Below are 18509 nucleotides of genomic sequence, written 5' to 3' on the forward strand. Positions count from 1 at the left end.
TGGTCTTAAGACCAAGACCAACTTCGAGTACCACAACACTGGGTTCAGGCATGTCATCTTCCTCCATGGAGCTAAATATGAAATACTTTCACCTGTCTACAGCTTTAGCTTCTTCTCTCTTCAACGCTGTTTGTCGTCATCTCTCTTCAGCTCTGTCTTCATCTCTCTCTCTCTTCGTCTCTCTCTCTTTTCATCTCTCTCTCTCCATCTCTTGGCAGTATCTTCTGATGTGTTCAGACGTTTAGCATTCTCTGTGAAACAGCAGTTTTGTTTTTTTAGTCGTAAATAAGAGTCTAAATCCTTCCCCCCAGATTTTTTTCTTTTTTCATCCTGATCTTTGTCTAAAATCCCGTTCCCGTCCTCATATCCTGGTAATCAATCCTGTCTGTCTCTTCCAGGTTTCGGCTGCCGCTGTGGGAATCTGTTCTGCGGGATCCACCGCTACTCCGACAAACACGACTGTCCGTACGACTACAAAGCTGACGCCGCTGCCAAGATCCGTAAGGAGAATCCCATGGTGGTGGCCGAGAAGATCCAGAGAATATGAACGCTCCATTCTGTTGGACTTTTAACAGATTTCAGAACACGGACCTGAACTCGGCTTCTGTTCCTTCATTCTCCCTCCGGTTCCGACCCGGCTCACATTTTATGCTAACATGATTTTTCTTCTTCTTCTCATGATTTCTCGTCGGCGTTTGGAGCTTTAATGCTGGCTGAGGAGGAGGCGGATTAAGGTGTGGCTTCCCTTTAAAAACATCCTGCTAATGGCTTCCCGCTCCGGTTTGTCTGATGAAATCTGCCCGGTAACAACGCCAACTCGGACTAACGGGCTGAAATCTGCCCGGTAACGGCGTTAGCCCGGACTATCGGGCAGTCTACGCTTGCTCTCTGCTGGCTTGAGTAGCAAAATAGATTCGTTTAACCGTCTGGATTTCTGCCAAGACACAAACCCAAACTTGGATTCCTTGTAGGAGACATTTTTGCCAACTTTTGTGCTTCACTTCCTGTGGCGTTGGGCTCTAACGGAGTCCTCAAACCGTCCAAGACTGATTGTTGCCGTTAACTTAGCTCTCCTGAACACTAGTGTGTGTGCAGTTTGTACGACTCGTTTTGGAAGGGGTTCATCTTTCACCTGTTGTTTTTTTCTTTAAGAAGTGACGTTGTGGGGAAGCGATGATTTAACTGATTGGTGGTTGAAAGTTTTACAATTTCCATTAATTTTGTTTTGTCTGTTTTTGGGTCTTGCTGCTTTTTTTTTTTAACCCCTCTTAGTTCTAAAAGTTTGTATATCGTATTTATATTCTGCAGTGTGTGTGTGTGTTTAATCTTCCATTATTGTATTATGTAAATAAATTATGTTCACAAATACATAAAATGGAATGTTTGGTCATTGTTAAATGTGGTGTAGAATAACATCAGTTAATTTATTTCAAACTGTTTTCACACTTAATAGTCAAGAGTTTTTCCTACCATTTAACTTTCTGCTATAGAAACAAATACAATGAATCTCATTTCAGAAGCTGTAATTAATTTTCTATTCTACCAGTGTATGTCTCCTTTTTACAGTTATTAAAGTTGTAAAGGGTCAAAATTGATCCTGTAAATGTATTAATGACCATTAAATGGAAATATTAACTTCTGTTTTTTACATATCAGAAATGTGATTTTTACCCCACCTGGTGGCCAATCAAACCTTTTCTGAAGGTGAATTTCAGGAGAAAAATAAACTTGCATTTGTTTCCTTTAAAATCTCAGCTGAATATTTATGCCCTCAGTTAAACTTAATATAACTTATTTAGAGGGAAATTAACAGGAAAAATTAAGCTTTTCTTTTTGGAAATATTTGTTATTTTAGGAAATCTTTATTTGGCTGACCTTGTCTTCACATGAGGTGTCAAAGGTCAACTGGCTGTAAGAACAGTCATGGATAATGACTGTGTAATCGAGTCATTATCCATGTGAAACATGAGCTCGGCTCGATTTTTAACGAGGCGTTGTGCAGCTCAACTTTCTCACCTCCCTCTTCAAGATCGGCTGATTCCTCATCCAAACTGCACCAAGAGGAGAAGAGACTATGGAAAGCCATGTGTGCCACAAATTAACACTTTTACCATGCATCCGTTTAGAAAGTCACAAAAAAAAATTGGCGGCTTGTGATTCTTATAAAAAAGGCAAAAATCCTGTCAAAACATCTATAAATGCTGTAATTTTTAGAACATAGTCTTTTGCCATATTTTACAGCTTTCTGAGCCATAAACTGGCATTTTTTTGTGACTTTTTAGCCAGACTTTTAACTGGTGCAACTTGTGGCACTTTTGACCTTCCATAATAAACTCTCAGACGCATGATCAGTATAAACGGTATAATTTTTAGAACGTAGTCCTTACAATAGCGTAAAAAGCGTTGTTTTGACAGGATTTTCACCATATTTTACTCCTTTCTAAGCCATAAGCCGACATTTTTTTTGCGTGACTTTTTGTGTTTAAAAAAAATTTGCGATTTGTGGCACTTTTGGCCTTCCGTAAAAGCCTCTCCGATGCAGAGCCACGTGCTCGTGTTTACAGCTGCTAAATGAGCCTCTCACAGGGAAACCTAAACCTTCATTAAATCTTTAAGATGGTTGCCGCTGTCCTCTCGGGTGACAGACCGAGTGAGAGTGTTTCAGCGACTCTTTACCAACTTTTTGTTCCCAAGAAAGGAAACCTGCGCCATTACACCTGGACAGGTACGGCACTGCCGTCTGTTCATGACCCCCCACTCTGAGCAATAAAGCTGAGGTTTTACTTCATCACCTTTTTTTTATTTTTTATTAATTCTTTTTTTGCAGATCTGCACCTCACAACAAAACACCCTTTGTCACCTGCGTGCGGCCGTCGCCATGGTAACAGAGCTGTTAGACATCTGAGTTGGTCTCTGGCGGGAAGCCGAGGCAGAGCAGACGGAGGGCGACGGAAAGAGAGAGGATCATGCCGAGAAGAAGCGCAGCGGCCGAGGACGGTGAGGCCATAATCCAGAAATCTGCCTTTAATTTAACCACGTTTCATTTTAAATATGCTGGATTTTGTTTTGGGAATATTTCTAAATTATGAGTTTGGTTTGCAGCAGATTATTTTGATTGATTTCTTATTTATTCAGTCACTTACTAAATTAATTGTTATCTAAGACATGGTAGGTAAAAAAAAAACAATTCTGAAAATTTGAGATTAGTTGCTGATTTTTTTAGAGTATTCTCAGAAATATTCAAGAAAAAAAAAACTGGAGACTTCTGAATTAGAAAAATCAAACATTTACTATAAAAACCCCAGGAATTTTTAGATTAATCTCAGAAATTTTCTGGAAAAAGTCTTGGAAACTTCTGAGCTGCAAAAGAGAAAATTTGTAGGAAAAAAAAAACTGAAATTTTGAGGTTAATTTGAGAAATTCTCTAAATACAACTTGGACATTTCAGAATTTGCTAAGTAAAAAAGAGTTAGTGTCATTTTCAGATTATTTCACTAATAACATGGAAAATGTCTTTATACATGTGAAGTAATCTGCTAGTGGAACTGGAACTTTTTCATCAATATTAAATTATTTATGTAAAACAAGAAGCTCCAGGTCTTGCTAAAATATTATCTCTGGTAAGTTTTTTTCTTATTTCAAGTGTGATAAGATATTTGCAGCAGAAACTAAACAAAAATACGATTTTATGTTTTTGCAGTTTATATATTTTTTAATTTTGCATACAAGTTTGTCAAAATTTATCCTTCAATAAATACAATTTTTCTTTCATCCACGGTTTTCCTCAGTTGAAATTGATATAGATGAAGATGTGACCGACAGCGATGGTGAGTAAAAAACTTTTATAATTTAGATCAGAAACTCATGATGTCGGCGTATTAAGGGCCGACATCATGAGTTGTAGATTTCCGCCAAAAATAATCAGAAACTTTGAGATTAATCTAAACATTTCTGAAGTTTGAAAAGTCGAAAAACTTGCTGGAAAAAAATTAAAATTTTCAAATTCATCTCAAAGTTTTTTTTTATTTTACAAAAAAAATAAAAAATTCTGAGTTAGAAAAATCCAAAATTTTTTACAAAAACTCAGAATTTAGAGATTTATCTTATAACATTTCTAGAAAATAACTTGGAAACTTCTGAGTTTGAATTTCATTTAAATTTTGAGTTTTTTTTATTTCTGAGCTTTATTTGAAAATATCTTAGTTTTTTTCAAGCAAACTCAAAAACTTTTCCAAGTTTTTTTTTTATAGAAAATTTCTGAAATTAACTTCAGGTTTTCTGAAATTCTTTCTAGCAAATATTCAACTCTGAAATTTCTAGAAAATTCTAGAAATTTCTGAGTTTCTTCTAGCAAATATTCAAACTCAGATTTTTTCTCTAGAAAATTCCTGATTAATCTAAAAAAAAAAAAAAAAGGTTTATTTTGGCAAAAATTTGCTCCTTTTTTCTGTCTAAATTGGCTCTAATTTGCTTCCGTAGCTCAGTATTTCATATTGTGTTTAATGTGATTTAATGTTTAGACGGCGGCAACCGGAGGAGAGCGAACAGGAGGCCGGCAGGTGGACGAGGAGGAGGAAGAGGGAGAGGAAGAGGTAAGAAGGCCGGCAGCGACGAAGAGGAAGATGATGAAGATGAAGCTCCAAAGGGACGAGGAAGAGGAGGAAACAGGAGGAAGCCCGCCAATAAACGGGGCGGGGGTAAGAACAACGACGATGATGATGACAGTGAAGATGAGTCTCCTAAGAAGAAGAGAGGAGGAGCAGCGAACCGGAAGAAAGGTGGCAAAGCCCAAGACAGTGATGAAGACGACAGCGACGATGGGAAAGGAAAGAGAGGAAAGAAAGGAGGGAAGAAAGGAGGGAAGGAGGAGGAGAGCGGGAAGGGAAAGAAAGGCGACGCCAAAGGAAAAGACAAAGGGAAAGATAAAGATGACGACAAGAAGAAGAAGAAGAAAAAGGGTGACAGGTAGGAGAATGTTTTAATATTATACCTTCACCTCCCCTTTAATCAAACACGCTGCCCTCTGGTGGACGATCAGAGTATTACAGGTGGTCATTTAAAGGTGACCCATTATTCCTCTGAACAGGTTAGGAAACAAAAATTTTTGCACATCATTTTTAGATAATGAGATTTTAGCTATACAACCGTACATCTTTGAGAAGCAAAAGTGGAACCTCCTGCACAACCAACAAGAATGCTTCAAGTGATTTCTGGATGGCAAGTCAACAAAAGACTTTGTCTTTTCCAGCAGCCATTGTGCAGCGGTAAAACCAGCTAACGAAATGTGCTGGAGCTCTGCTTTGCTTGCTAGATAACGGGCCGAACTCTGCTGAGGTTGCTAGGTAACCGGTTGAATGCCGCTGGGGATGCTGGGGTACGGGCGGAACTCCGCTGGGGTTGCTAGGAAACAGTGCCCGGTGATTTGTGAAGTTACATTCAGGAGGTTTTTGAAACTACTCGTTTTTCAGAAACCAAAAAGCATAAACTTATAACCAAAAACTAGCAGAGTGTTTTTTCTTTGAAAACATTTTTTTTTTTCAGTTCAGGCTTAGAAAAATAGATATAGTAACAAAAGTTGTGCAAGTTAACATAAATTTATCAATATGACTGTCATATAGCTCCATACAAGTTGATTTCCTAAAATGTATTTTCTGATCACTTTTAACAGACTTTGCTTTAAACTGGGAAGCGAATGTTATAATATTTTATGTTTAAAAACTAACTTGGCTCCGTTTCTCCTGCAGTTCGTCGGACTCCAACTCGAACTCAGACGAGGAGGAGGAGTCCATGTCGGAGGGGGAGATGGCACGGCTGATGGAGGAGGTGGAGGAGAAGAAGAAGCTGATCGCCACCATAAGGAACAAGCCTTGGCGGATGAAGCGGAGGCTGGTTCTCTTAAAGTAACGTCACAAAAACTCAGATTCTTCAATTTCTGTGTCTGGAGAACAAAGGTGGAAAATTTGAACAGAGCCGGCCCAAGTCATATACAAATTAAGCAGCTGCTTAGGACCTCCACACCACCAGGGGACACCCAAGAGCATCAAGCTAATGGCTAATATATATACATATATATAATTAAACTAAATGTTATTACACATTAAAAAATTATGTTTTTGAAGTTTTTATGTGCTACTGTTGGGGAAACATGATATCAGACTTGCTAACTTTTTTACTGTAAATTTACTGTTCATCAGCTGATGTTACTTTCAAATAATTAAAATAATACGACACACTTAAATCCCATTCTGCATCTCAAAATCCAAATAGTAATATTTGTTTGTTTGCTACTCCTGTAAGGTTGAAATCAACAGCCATAATAACACTGGCATGATGTAAGCTAATTACAAATATCGCTAATGCTACACACATAGAGTAGCTTAGGAATAATGAAGCATCTGGTGTTTACATGCTGGTATGTGGGGCCCAAATAAAAATCTGCTTCGGGACCCAAAAAGGCTTTGGCCGACCCTGTTTAGACAAATATAAACCAACCAAAGCATCATCTGCATATTGTTGGAGTTTATTGAGTGTTTTATGCTGCTCTGCAGGGAAGCTCAACAATTTGTTGATAAGTTTGAAGGTGCTCTGGGGAAAGGAAAAGGCAGGAAGTGGTACGCCTACAAAGTCATGATGACCAAGGTTTGGATAAAAAAAACAGCTAAATTTTGTCTTATTTTCTTTGATTAGCTTTTGTTTTCAGACTGTGTGCTTTGTCATGTTTTGTTTTAGAAATGGATTAAGTTTCAGAGAGATTTTGAGAATTTCAGAACAGCCTGCATCCCCTGGGAGAGGAAGATTAAAGAGGTGGAAAGTAAGTTTAGTTTAACAGAAAACTAATCAGATTTAGTAAACGCCATATTTAAAAATGTGTTTCTGAATCTTTAGGCCACTTTGGCTCATCAGTCGCTTCTTACTTCATCTTCCTGCGCTGGATGTACGGCATGAATCTCGTCCTGTTTGGTCTCACCTTTGGACTCGTCGTCATTCCTGAGGTGAGTTACTGCAGTTCAGAGTGTTAAAAAAGGAGTGGATTTCTGCCAAAAAAACCCACGAAATTGTTTGATGAATCTCAGAAATTTTCTAGAAAATAACTTGAAAATCTCTGGGTTTCAAAGGTCTAAAATTTTAAAGAAAAAACTCAGAGATTTTAAGATTAATTTCAGAAATGTTCTGGAAAAAAGTTGGAAAAAAAGTTAGATTCAAAAGTTGAAATTTTTCTTGAAACAACTAAAAAAACTTTTTGTTTCATATCAGTAATTGTCTAGAAAAAACTAGGAAATTAAATGGTTTCAAAAGTTCACAATTTGATAAATAAGACTAAAATTTTTAGATTCATTTCAGAAATTTTCGACAAAAAAAGTTACATTTCAGAGCTGCGTTGAAAATTTGCTAGAAAAAATCTGAACTTTTTAGATTTATATCATAATATTTCTAGAAAAACTCCGGGTGAAAAGTAAAAAAAAATGTGCAACTTTAGAAAATAAAAAAATCATATTTGAATAATTTTGACTTTTCAAACTCGAACATTTCCAAGTTATTTTTCTTGAAAACTTTTTGAGATTTTTCTAGCAGGTTTGTGACCTTTCAAACTTAGAAATGTTAACATTTTTTAAAGAAAATTTCTGAGATTAATCTACATTTTTCTGTAGCAAATTTCTGACTTTTCATACTCAGAAATCACTTTGTTTTTTCAAGACCATTTCTGAGATTAATTTAAACATTTCTGAGTTTTTTTAAAATGTAAATTTACTCTTTTTTTCTGTTTACGACGGTCCTAACAGGCCGTTGTAAAAAAGAGAAGAAATGAACTCTTTACGTTAAACTGTCCAGGTCCTCATGGGTCTTCCTTATGGGTCCATTCCCAGAAAGACAGTACCGAGAGCAGAGCAGGACACAGCTCAGGATTATTCAGTTCTCATGGACTTCAACGTGAGTATCAGAAAAGACGACATTTATTTCCTCCTTTCTTTATATTTTCCTTCCAAGCAGAAGAACTGCCTTTATCATCGGTTCTTTAGGGTTGCAAAAGGTTTTACTTTTTGCTGTTACAAACGGCCCAATGGAAGATTATTTGTTGCTTTATCAGTTGAAATTTCACATCAGCATTCTTACTTCAATGGTTAGTGCCCAACTACAAGATTAGCGTTGCTAACTCTAAAGCAGTAATCAGAAGCTAACTCCAAAGCTCTACATAAATAAGGTATTTAGTGGAAGCTAATGCTAAAGCTCTTTATTCAACAATGTGACCAGCCCAATTGGATGGAAATCCACCCAATCTGGCAACATTGCCCAAATCTTCTACTCAGAAAATGAGAAGACTTTGACGCCTCCGTAAGAGAAAGCTTTCATATCCACTTGGCCAACTCCCTGCCTTTCTGAAAACCTTTTTCTACCTTTCAGGGATACTGTAAATACTCGGTCCTGTTCTATGGATATTACGATGACAAGAGAACCATCGGTCCACTGAAGTTCAGGTTGCCTCTGTCCTACCTTATGGTGGGAATCGGGAGCTTCGGATACAGCCTGATGCTGGTGATCCGGACGTGAGTCTCCAGAACATCACTGCATAATAAATGGCCGAAGCCAATTAGTGGCAGTCTGTTTCTGGTTGGTTGTTTAGAATGGCTAAAAACGCCGACGTTGGCGGAGGAGATGGAGAAGAAGGCGAGTTCACCTTCGCCTGGAAGATGTTCACCAGTTGGGACTACCTCATCGGCAATGCCGAAACCGCTGACAACAAGTACGCCTCCATCACCACCAGCTTTAAGGTACCTCACAGCCTCTGGGATGGCATTCTCAGACTCTGACTTTGACCAACCGCCAACCTTCAACGTTGTTTCTTGGTAAGAACAGGAATCCATCGTGGACGAGCAAGAGAACCAGAAGGACGAGAACATCCACCTGCGGCGGTTTCTCCGGGTTCTGGCCAACTTCCTGATCACCTGCAGTCTTGGCGGCAGCGGCTACCTCATCTACTTTGTGGTGAAGAGATCGCAGGAATTTGCAAACAGGGATGACCTGAGTTGGTACGAGAAGAATGAGGTAAAGAAGTTCTAGATACACACACCAGGAGAAAACAAAGACTCCTGGTTTCATTGATGGCTGTGGCGTGTCTCACCAGTTGGAGATCATCATGTCCCTGCTGGGTTTGGTGTGTCCGCCTCTGTTTGAGACGATCGCTGAACTGGAGGACTACCATCCTCGAATCGCCCTGAAGTGGCAGCTGGGACGCATCTTTGCCCTCTTCCTGGGAAACCTCTACACCTTCCTGTTCGCCCTGTTTGATGAGGTCAACAGTAAGGTATGCTAGTGCTAATGCTAGCTGCGCTTCAGTCATTTCGCTGTTCTTACCAAATAATGCAGCAGATAATTGAATGTCTCGGTAAAATCTTTCCCATGTGGATGCAACAAGGTACAGATATTCCCAAAAAAACATTAGCCACTGAAAAATTCAAGATGACTGCCATGGTCAACAAGGAGATTTTATTTTTGCATTGGATTTGCGAATATTTGTCACAGATGAACAAAAGTTGAAAACTTGCTAGAAAAATCTCTGAACTTTTGAGATTAATCTCAGAAATGTTTTAGAAAAAAACTTGGAAATTTCTGACTGTTTATCATTGAGTATCATGTGACTGGATTATACTGGTATCCAGTTAGTTTAGGGTTTATATCTGTATCACTGGAAGTTAACTGGATATGTTTGTCTTTATAACGTAGTGAAAATGTTCCACACAGAGCATCAAATTAAAGTTTTGTGATGCATTTAAACCTTTTTTCTCGCCGTTATTAGAAACCTGACCACTGACTGGGTTGTTTTTCCTCCAGCTGGAGGAGGAGCAGTCCATCAAAAACGCCTCCATCTGGGCCATGAAGGAGTACTACGCCAACTACACGCGTATGCTCAACGATTCGGACGCCACTCCACCTCCCATGAACCCGGCTGATGTCATCAGAGGACCCTGCTGGGAGACGCTCGTCGGCATAGTAACAATAACAATGTTTATCTCTCATCCATTATTTTACCCTGAAAGTTTGTTTTAGTCAGAAACTTTAAGAGTAAAAAATATTTGGTAAAAAGTCTACTGAAGTACTGAATAACTGATCAAATGATCAATTTAAAAATTATCATCAATATAAAGTATAAAGTTAAGTGGAAATTTGGGTATTTTAAGGACAAAAATTACAAGAATTCGTATAAATAACAAAAAAATAGTAAAATCAGGCTAAATAAATGTTTCCAAATCAGTTTCTTCCAATAAAAAATCTTATAAAACTTTAACACAAACTGCAGGTCCATGTCTGTCTGGTGAATTTTTGGTTAAAACATGTTTGTTTCCAACTCTGGTTACTTGATTTATGGTCATTTTGTTCCTTAAAATACCAAATTTCCACTTTATATTTTGGTCTGATGTAATTTTAAAATATTAAATGATTGACTTAATCAGTTACTCAGTACTTAATTAAACTTTTTACCAAATTTTACTTTTTCTCGAGTAAATTTCCTGAATTTTCTACCCACTGAATGAAAAACAAATAAGTTATGAAAGTTTAAGTCTCATTGGTTTTCATATTGAAAGAAACTGATTTGTAAAAAAATGTTTTTTGCTACAAGTAAGAGTAGAGATACTTTATAGTAAAATTACTCAAGTAAAAGTAAAAATACTCCCAAAAGTAATTTTTTTTCACGAGTTACTCAAGTAAATGTAACTAATTGCTACCCGACTCTGGTTCTTTGGCTTTTACGCTGAAGAATCTCAGTTTTATATGAAATGCAGATAAAATGTAACTGTTCCTGTAAATCCTGGCTGTGCTGCAGGAGTTTGTGAAGCTGACCGTCTCAGACATCCAGGTGACCTACCTGACCATCCTGATCGGCGACTTCGCCCGCGCCGTCATCGTTCGCTTCCTCAACTACTGCTGGTGCTGGGACCTGGAAGCTGGTTTTGTAAGTCACTGGAAACACTGGTTTGTATTGGAGAAACACGTAAAATACACACAGAGTTTATCTGCATTCAAAACTTTGACTGAAATTTGCATCAAATGGGAGCAGTGGCGCAACTGCACATTATTCAGGTGGATGCGAAAACATAAATCGGCGCCTCCCCCCCCGAGGGAAGAAACTTCAGGGTGAAGGACCGACGCTGAACACCCCCCACCCGAGGCGACGCTGCATGAAGTGTAACTGTAAAGCTCGCTACATGTACCTCGTTATGTGCGAGAGGTGAAGGAGCGTGAGGCGCTGAAGTGTATGGGAAAACATCATCGGCGCGTCGCCCCCTCCAGACGGGGTTTTGGCGCCCCCTCTGGTGCTGCACCCCTATGCGTTGCATATGCTGCATACCCACTTTTTGCGCCTCTGAATGGGAGTTAAACCTGGATAATGAAGGTTCCATGCTAAAGCTGATAAACCTCAAGTTGCTGGAAGGTTTTAAACTTATAATCAATGGCACAAATAGGACGCGAAATTGTCCCAGAAGTTATCGCGATAAACGATAATATTGTTGTTTTGAGACCATTTTCAAGATATAATGCAAGAACACATTCCTAACGAAATTTACCCCTTTGTTGTTTTGTTCTATTTGCAATGGCCCTAATATGCTGTCCTACTTAAACACCAGATTGTATGAGAAATATATTATAGTCTCACTTTAATTTCAGGTCCAAATAAATCTTTACATAAGATTCAAAGCACCTAGAAATATCTCAGGTGGAACCACTGATTGGTTCATTTCTCTGTCTTGTTGGTAATTGTTGTCTGATCACTTTCAGCCGTCGTATGGAGAGTTTGACATCAGTGGAAACGTTCTGGGACTGGTCTTCAACCAGGGGATGATCTGGTAAAAACTAAAAAGCTAAAGACATTGTCTGCATGTTTCTGTTTCTTGGTGCTGCTACATTATGGTAAAGTAGAATCATTAAAGGGGCAGTATCATGAAAAATCAACAAATTTTAGCTGTACCTCATGCCATGATGTTATTCAGCTGGGCAAAACTCCAGGATGGGCCTAGCCCTGCCTTCAAGGCATAGCTCCTCCCCCACTCTGCTCCTTCAGACTAGCCAGCAGCAATTAGCAAACACCTGCTGAGTTCATTATAGGAGCTACTTCTCTGGTAAAATGGTTGCTAAAGGGTTAATAGAGGAGCCATGTTGGGAAGGCGGAGCTTCAAAAAGAGCAGGAGTTTCTTAAAGAGACAGAGATCCAATTTCAAGGAGTTCAATTACAAATTCAGTTTCTTTTAAGTCATATGTGATATATGTAGCATTTTGATAACAACTGAAGGTAACATAGTTACTTGATTTTGCTATTGGATAATTTTTCTCAGAAATCTGACTTTAATCTTGAGTTTAAAGTCACATTTGCGTTTTCCTCTGGCAGGATGGGAGCGTTTTACGCCCCGGGGCTCGTGGGCATCAACGTGCTCCGCCTCCTCAGCTCCATGTACTACCAGTGCTGGGCCGTCATGGCCACCAACGTCCCGCATGAAAGAGTCTTCAAGGCCTCCAAGTCCAACAACTTCTACATGGGGCTCCTGCTGCTCATCCTCTTCCTGAGCCTGCTGCCCGTCGTTTACACCATCATGACGCTGCCGCCGTCGTTCGACTGCGGCCCCTTCAGGTAAACAAAACCAACCAAAGCTTTATGAGAGCAGAGAACACAAATATTATATTTAAAAAAATTATTAAACAACAAAAAAAAAGAGAAACCCTAAAATTTCTGAGATTGAAAAGTCAAAAATCAGCTAAAAAAAATGACATTCTGAGATTAATCTAGTCTAAAATTCTTGACTTTTGGACATTTTCTGAGTTTAAACAGTTGAAAATTTTTTAATTATAAAACTCAAAATGATGGTTTTTCAAGGAGAAAATGACACAAATTCATGTAACCAGAGTTGAGTAAATGTAATTAGTTACATTTATATTTGAGTAACTTTTTTGAAAAAATTACTTTTATTTTAACTACTTTTACTTGAGTAATTTTATTATGAAGTATTTCTTCTCTTACTTTAGTAAAAATTCTGGATTTTCTTCCCACTGAATAAAAACAAACATGTTTTAACCAAAAATTCACCAGACAGACACACACCTGAAGGTTTTGTTAATGTTTTATATTAAAAGACACTGATTTAGGAAAAAAATATTTTGCCCAATTTTATTTTCTATGTATAGCGTTTTTTTTTTATCCTTAAAATTCCAAAATTTCCACTTATCTTTATATTTTGACAAAAGAGAATTTTTCCTGGTGAATTTTTGTTTTTTCTTCACTCAGTGGATACAAAATCCAAAAGTTTTACTCAAGTAAAAGTAGAAATACTTCATAATAAAATAACTCAAAGTACAGCGTAGTTAAAGTACAGTTATTAAAAGAAGTTACACCAGTAAATATAATAGAGTAAATGTACCTAGTTACTGGTTGTCTGTGTGTTTCTGCAGCGGGAGGGCGAAGATGTTCGATGTCATCATGGAGACAATCAGGCTGGACCTGCCGGCCTTCATGGGGACTCTGTTCAGTTACGCAGCGAATCCCGGACTCATCATCCCGGCTGTGCTGCTCATGGTGTAAGTCAGGGTGTCAAACTGGAGGCTCTGGGGCCATCCGGCCCGTCAAAGCCTGTTATATGGCCCTCTCGACCATGGGGTGGCCTACTCCAGGCCTCGAGGGCTGGTCTCCTGCAACCTTTAGATATGTCTCTACTTCAACACACCTGAGTCAAATAATGAGGTCATTAGCAGGACTCTGGAAAACCTGACTGCACTGAGGAGGTGACTCAGCTGTTGGATTCAAGTGTGTTGGACCAAGGAGACATCTAAGAGTTTCAGGACGCCGGCCCTCCAGGACCAGGATTGCCCACCCCTGCTCTAGACTCTTCAATCAAAGCCAAAGAAACGGTTCTTTAATCCAGCTTATCTCTTCCAGGTTGGCCATCTATTACCTGAACTCAGTCTCCAAAGCTTACCAAAACTCAAACATGGAGCTGAAGAAGAAGATGCAGATGGTAAGTAGAGAAACAGCTTTAATGATGATAATTTATTTTTATCCAAACAGGAATGACTTAATGTCTGTCCAGTTATTAAGGAAAAGTTGTTACCTCCCTGCTTGCCTTTCCATTGTTGGTGAAGCGTTTAACTTTTCATATTTCCCTCCATCTCTTTGTGTCCAGGCCCGTGATGAAGAGAAGAACCGGAGGAATAACAAAGACAGCACCAACCAGGTCATGAAAGACCTGGAGGACCTGCTGCCCAACCGGTCCCTCAGTCCACCGCCGGAGCCTGGTCAGAACCAGAACCACCGTCACGGCTAATAAGAAGGAATGCTAGCAGCTAAACATTAGCTAAACATGAACTCCTGATTTAATCATAAATAATCATCTCTATCTAATTATATCTGATGATTTAAGTAGTTAATAATTAACAGCTAAAGCTCAGTTGCATATGAATAAGTACTAGTAAGCAACTAGTAATATGCTAAGTGTTATAAAACAAAATATGAACTTTAGGTAATGGCTAGTCATTTAATACATATTTACCTTGCTCATTTTAAAGTAGCACATCTATAAATTTACTAGCTAATAAAGCTAATAAAGTTATTATTGAGAGTTTATAATTACAAAACCATCAACAAACTATTATTTTTCATTGCTAGCTAACAATTATCCTGACTCTTCAGAAAATGTCATATTATGAGATAAAAAATGGATTTAAGTTAAGACGAAATGATCATTAATTAGTGATTATGCAAGGACTTATGGAAATGTTTTTATAAGTTCTTCATAAGCTAACTGCTCATTAGCAAGTATCGCACTATCTTCTTACAACTTTGCTGTTTATTAAATTGTGATTTGTCAAATATTTTTTTAATGTTTCACGGCTGGTGACCAGTCAGGTCACCATCTACCGGTTCACTCAGTCCTCTGGTCTGGGGCTCGCCATCCAAGTTCTTGTGAGGGCGATCTTGGTGTCTCTGGGCACGATGCCTCAAAAGTGCACCATAAGGAAAAAAAACCTGACCTGGAACAAGGTCAAAGTATAGCATGTTAAAATTCAGGATGCTAATATCAATAAAGCATAAACAATAATTCAAATAGCTCTTTTATCAATTTTCAAGTTTTTCTATGTTGTACAACAAATTCATTCTAGTTATCACAGTTAAGTATTACCAATACATCAGTAAACTAAAGAAATTAGTTCATATGTGGTAAAAATATATATACATTTCAATCTAAAAGTACCAAAGTACATCTATGACACTAAATTTAATATTCAGAATGTGGATTAGAAACCCGCATTAGCTCTGACCTATAGAAAACAGAAAGTTCCTAATAAGAGCACATTACAGCACCATGACATTAACAATGTTGAAATATTAAAACATGTACTAATAGAAAAATAAGTAAAATTACATAGAAAAAATACAACATACACAATAATAATGATATAAAATTTACAATACAATTTTATTTTTTATTAAATTTGATCAGTTATTAGGTATTTTAGCCAATTTTTAGCGAATTTATTGAGCTAACGGCTGAGCGCGTGCGAAAACTCACCGATGCTTCAATGCTACACGACTACAGGGGATTCTTTTTCCGGACTTCAGCTGTTAAGCTTTCTGAGATCTAATTAAAAAAACATATTCACTATTCCGAATTATGAATTCTGCGATACTATTTTAACATTGTCTTACCAATTTCCAAGATTCTTCAAAGAATTTAACACAATCTTACAGGCAATTCACGGAACAACTGTCAGCTTTCAGCACCCAACGGTGTTAGACGCAATCTGAGCTAAATCTCAGCACCGCAGTTAAAGGGGCGGGACAATCAACCTGATTGGCTGATGTGAAATCAGTCTGTGCCAGTTATTGGTTGTTTAAACCGTCACTAAAAGCAATCACTAAAGGGATATTTCACAGGTTTTAAAGATTTTTAGCATTTTTTTATCTACATTTATGAACATAATTACAAAGTATTCTTTTTTAACTTTATTACTTTTTAATCTCGTTGTAGAATAAGATATTAAATCAACATCTATTAATTTTTTACTTGTGTTTTTAACACTGGGTTACACATATCAAACTGAAGTTGTAATTAGTAAGATGACTACTTTAGCCACTTATAGCTAACTCCTATAACTGCAAGCTGTCCTGATTTGTTCCTAATTTTTATTGATTATGACATAATTTAACAAATTTAAAGATGAGATTATCAAAGGACTAGGGCTATCTGATTAATATTTAATCCATATTTATCTAACTAAGTAGCTACATGAGGATGAGCTAAAGATAGCTCATATGATAGGAGTTAGCTAAAAGTTTATTAGCAAATAGTCCTTCGTTTGTCATTCTTATTGAACTACTATCTTATTATGAGCTAATCAACATAACTGTAACAGTTTAACAGTTAAGTAATCACAACACACCTACGGTTGTAAAATATATACAGATTTCTTCAGTTTTTGCTAGCTTCTTGCAGTGTAGCTCACTATGTAGCTACTTGGCTAGTGGTTAATTAGCAGGTTGTATTTGATTTGAACTGAGTTGGTAAAAATAATGTTCTCATCTTATGCTAGTTTAACAATTTGAATAGAACTCCTTCAAAATGTTATCTGAATATTATGCAATAATATTTAAGCTAGCTACCAAAATATAAGCTACAGCTTATTATTCAGTAGCTAATTTTTTAGCCCTGATTCCAAAGTGTTTCCTTTCCCCTAATTTTCATCTTATTGGTATTGATTGGTGACCCATTACGGTTGTAAAGCCAAGTTTTCCTTTGCAGAAAAACCACCAGAACCAGAGGCGAAACCCACCAAAACCAAACCTGGTTCTGCTGGAAAAGGAGTAAACTTACAAAAGGATGTGGCTCTGGCTTCGTCCAACCCAAATGCTCGAGGGCCGGTAGACCGGCCACCAGGACCAAGAGGACCCGGGCCGGGTCCGGGTGCTGGACGGGGCCGAGGCCGTGGGAGAGGAGCCCCTCCCAGTTAATATTATGACCACAAAAAGAGAACAAATTAAAGTAAATATATACAAACTAATTTATTCTCAAAATTTGAGTGTAAATATGTAACATCCACTACTGTAATGAATATAAAAATGCAAAAATATTGTAGCATGACTGTAAAAAAAACAAAAACAAATGAATGTTTGTTTCAATACTTTTATTAATTTCTCTTTAAATTATGTTGCTAAGTTGTCACCCTGCATGATGACTGATATAGAGAGTAAATTGTCTTGTGCCTTTTATAATTTGTGATGTTTATACATTTGATGTCTGAAGATTTTTAAACTACAGTGGAGAAAATAGGTTAATTAAACATGCCTGGTTTTTTTTTTACAAATATGTTTCTTATTGGCTCATTGACATGAAACCCAACAGGCATGGACTTCAACCCAAGTAACCCACACATTCATGGTTGATTGATTTATTGATTTGATTTAAATAAATCGAAAACTAATTATAAATAAAAGGCAAGTGCTATATCTGCTAATTATTTGGCTTTCTATGTCTTTTTTTTTGTAGTTTTCAATACATAATCCATAAATTTAACTCCATATTCCTTTTGTAACCCGCAATTAGTCAAGGACTTTTATTTTTGCGGGCCCACTTCCTGTGTTGCCCCAAACTCTGCCACCTTATTTAATGCATCCAACCTGTTTCCACGGTGATTGTGGGTCGTTGTTGGCGTCTTCCTCACAAACTGATGCAAATCTGTGAACCTACTGACTTGATTCCTTGGTGAGTTGGTTTTCTGATAGCAGTTTTACTTTAGCAGGTGAAACTTCTGCTCGATGCTCATTGGAGCGTTATTTTATCAGAGTTATTGGTGCTGCTTTCCTGGACCGTCACCAGGATTCTGTCAGAGCTGATTGTGGCTCAGTTCGCCCGACTCCCTTTGTTTGGTGCAGCAATGATTTTGTGAAGTTTTGGCACTTTTGAATTGATGCCAGTGAAGTTTGAAATGAAATTAATCAGAACAGAATGTAGCTACACTTAAGGTTGATATTGTGCAATAAATTTATTTATTTTTCTTGATTATTTTGAAATGCACTTTTACTTTAAACTGATAACTTCAGTTATCAATTTAAAGTTAAATCCTTTATTTTCTGGTGTCGGTTGAATCAGTAGCCCCCCAATGTGGGGCTACAGCCCCACATTGGGGTGTGTCCATGTTGGCTTATTCTCATGTTGTTATCAAATGTAAAATATGTCAGAGATGCAGCGATCAGAGCTTTTCTGTCCATCACTGATCTCCAGTTTTCATTCTGCTCTGATCTTCCAGTTCCTGGATTTTTTCTCCAGAGAGAAAAATGTTCTGCAGGTTCTGAGTTTCAGGTAGAAGTTCTGAATGAAACAGAAAATATTAAGATTTTATCACTTTATGCTTCAAAGCAAAGCATTGACCTCTGACCTTCATGGGACGTGAATGTTTTACTTTAACTAGGACTTTCTGAAAGGCAGAATTGATGAAAAATATCTTAATGCAAATATTTAAATTTGAACAGGAAA

General features: G+C 37.6%; 2 protein-coding genes and 1 long non-coding RNA gene across 3 annotated transcripts in view; 2 read left to right on the plus strand and 1 right to left on the minus strand.

The window, feature by feature from the left end:
• Positions 1–1253, plus strand: part of LOC106957658 (AN1-type zinc finger protein 5-like) — a 10683-nt gene extending 9430 nt beyond the window's left edge. The window contains exon 6 of the mRNA XM_015049069.1: positions 399–1253. Within this exon, the coding sequence (XP_014904555.1) occupies positions 399–547 (149 nt within the window). The 3' untranslated portion in view covers positions 548–1253. The remainder of the gene's footprint in view (positions 1–398) is intronic.
• Positions 1254–2832: 1579 nt separating this feature from the next.
• Positions 2833–17469, plus strand: tmc2a (transmembrane channel-like 2a). Its single transcript, XM_015049055.1, has 20 exons — positions 2833–2997; positions 3789–3827; positions 4521–4965; positions 5745–5900; positions 6549–6639; positions 6730–6811; positions 6886–6992; positions 7831–7929; positions 8401–8543; positions 8621–8768; positions 8854–9042; positions 9122–9301; positions 9829–9987; positions 10820–10948; positions 11773–11840; positions 12380–12619; positions 13435–13560; positions 13919–13997; positions 14163–14274; positions 16779–17469. The coding sequence occupies exons 1-20, from the start codon at positions 2967–2969 to the stop codon at positions 16985–16987; spliced, it is 2832 nt and encodes a 943-aa protein (XP_014904541.1). The 5' UTR covers positions 2833–2966; the 3' UTR covers positions 16988–17469.
• Positions 14840–15955, minus strand: LOC106957645 (uncharacterized). The gene is made up of 2 exons (XR_001426999.1): positions 15549–15955; positions 14840–15009 (listed from the first exon to the last, which is right to left on the minus strand). It is a non-coding gene; the product is annotated as an uncharacterized LOC106957645 (long non-coding RNA).
• Positions 17470–18509: the final 1040 nt, after the last annotated feature.

This window comes from Poecilia latipinna, unplaced genomic scaffold, assembly GCF_001443285.1.
Source record: "Poecilia latipinna isolate Pla-1442-1.1 unplaced genomic scaffold, P_latipinna-1.0 Scaffold923, whole genome shotgun sequence".
NCBI classification, from domain to species: Eukaryota; Metazoa; Chordata; class Actinopteri; order Cyprinodontiformes; family Poeciliidae; genus Poecilia; species Poecilia latipinna.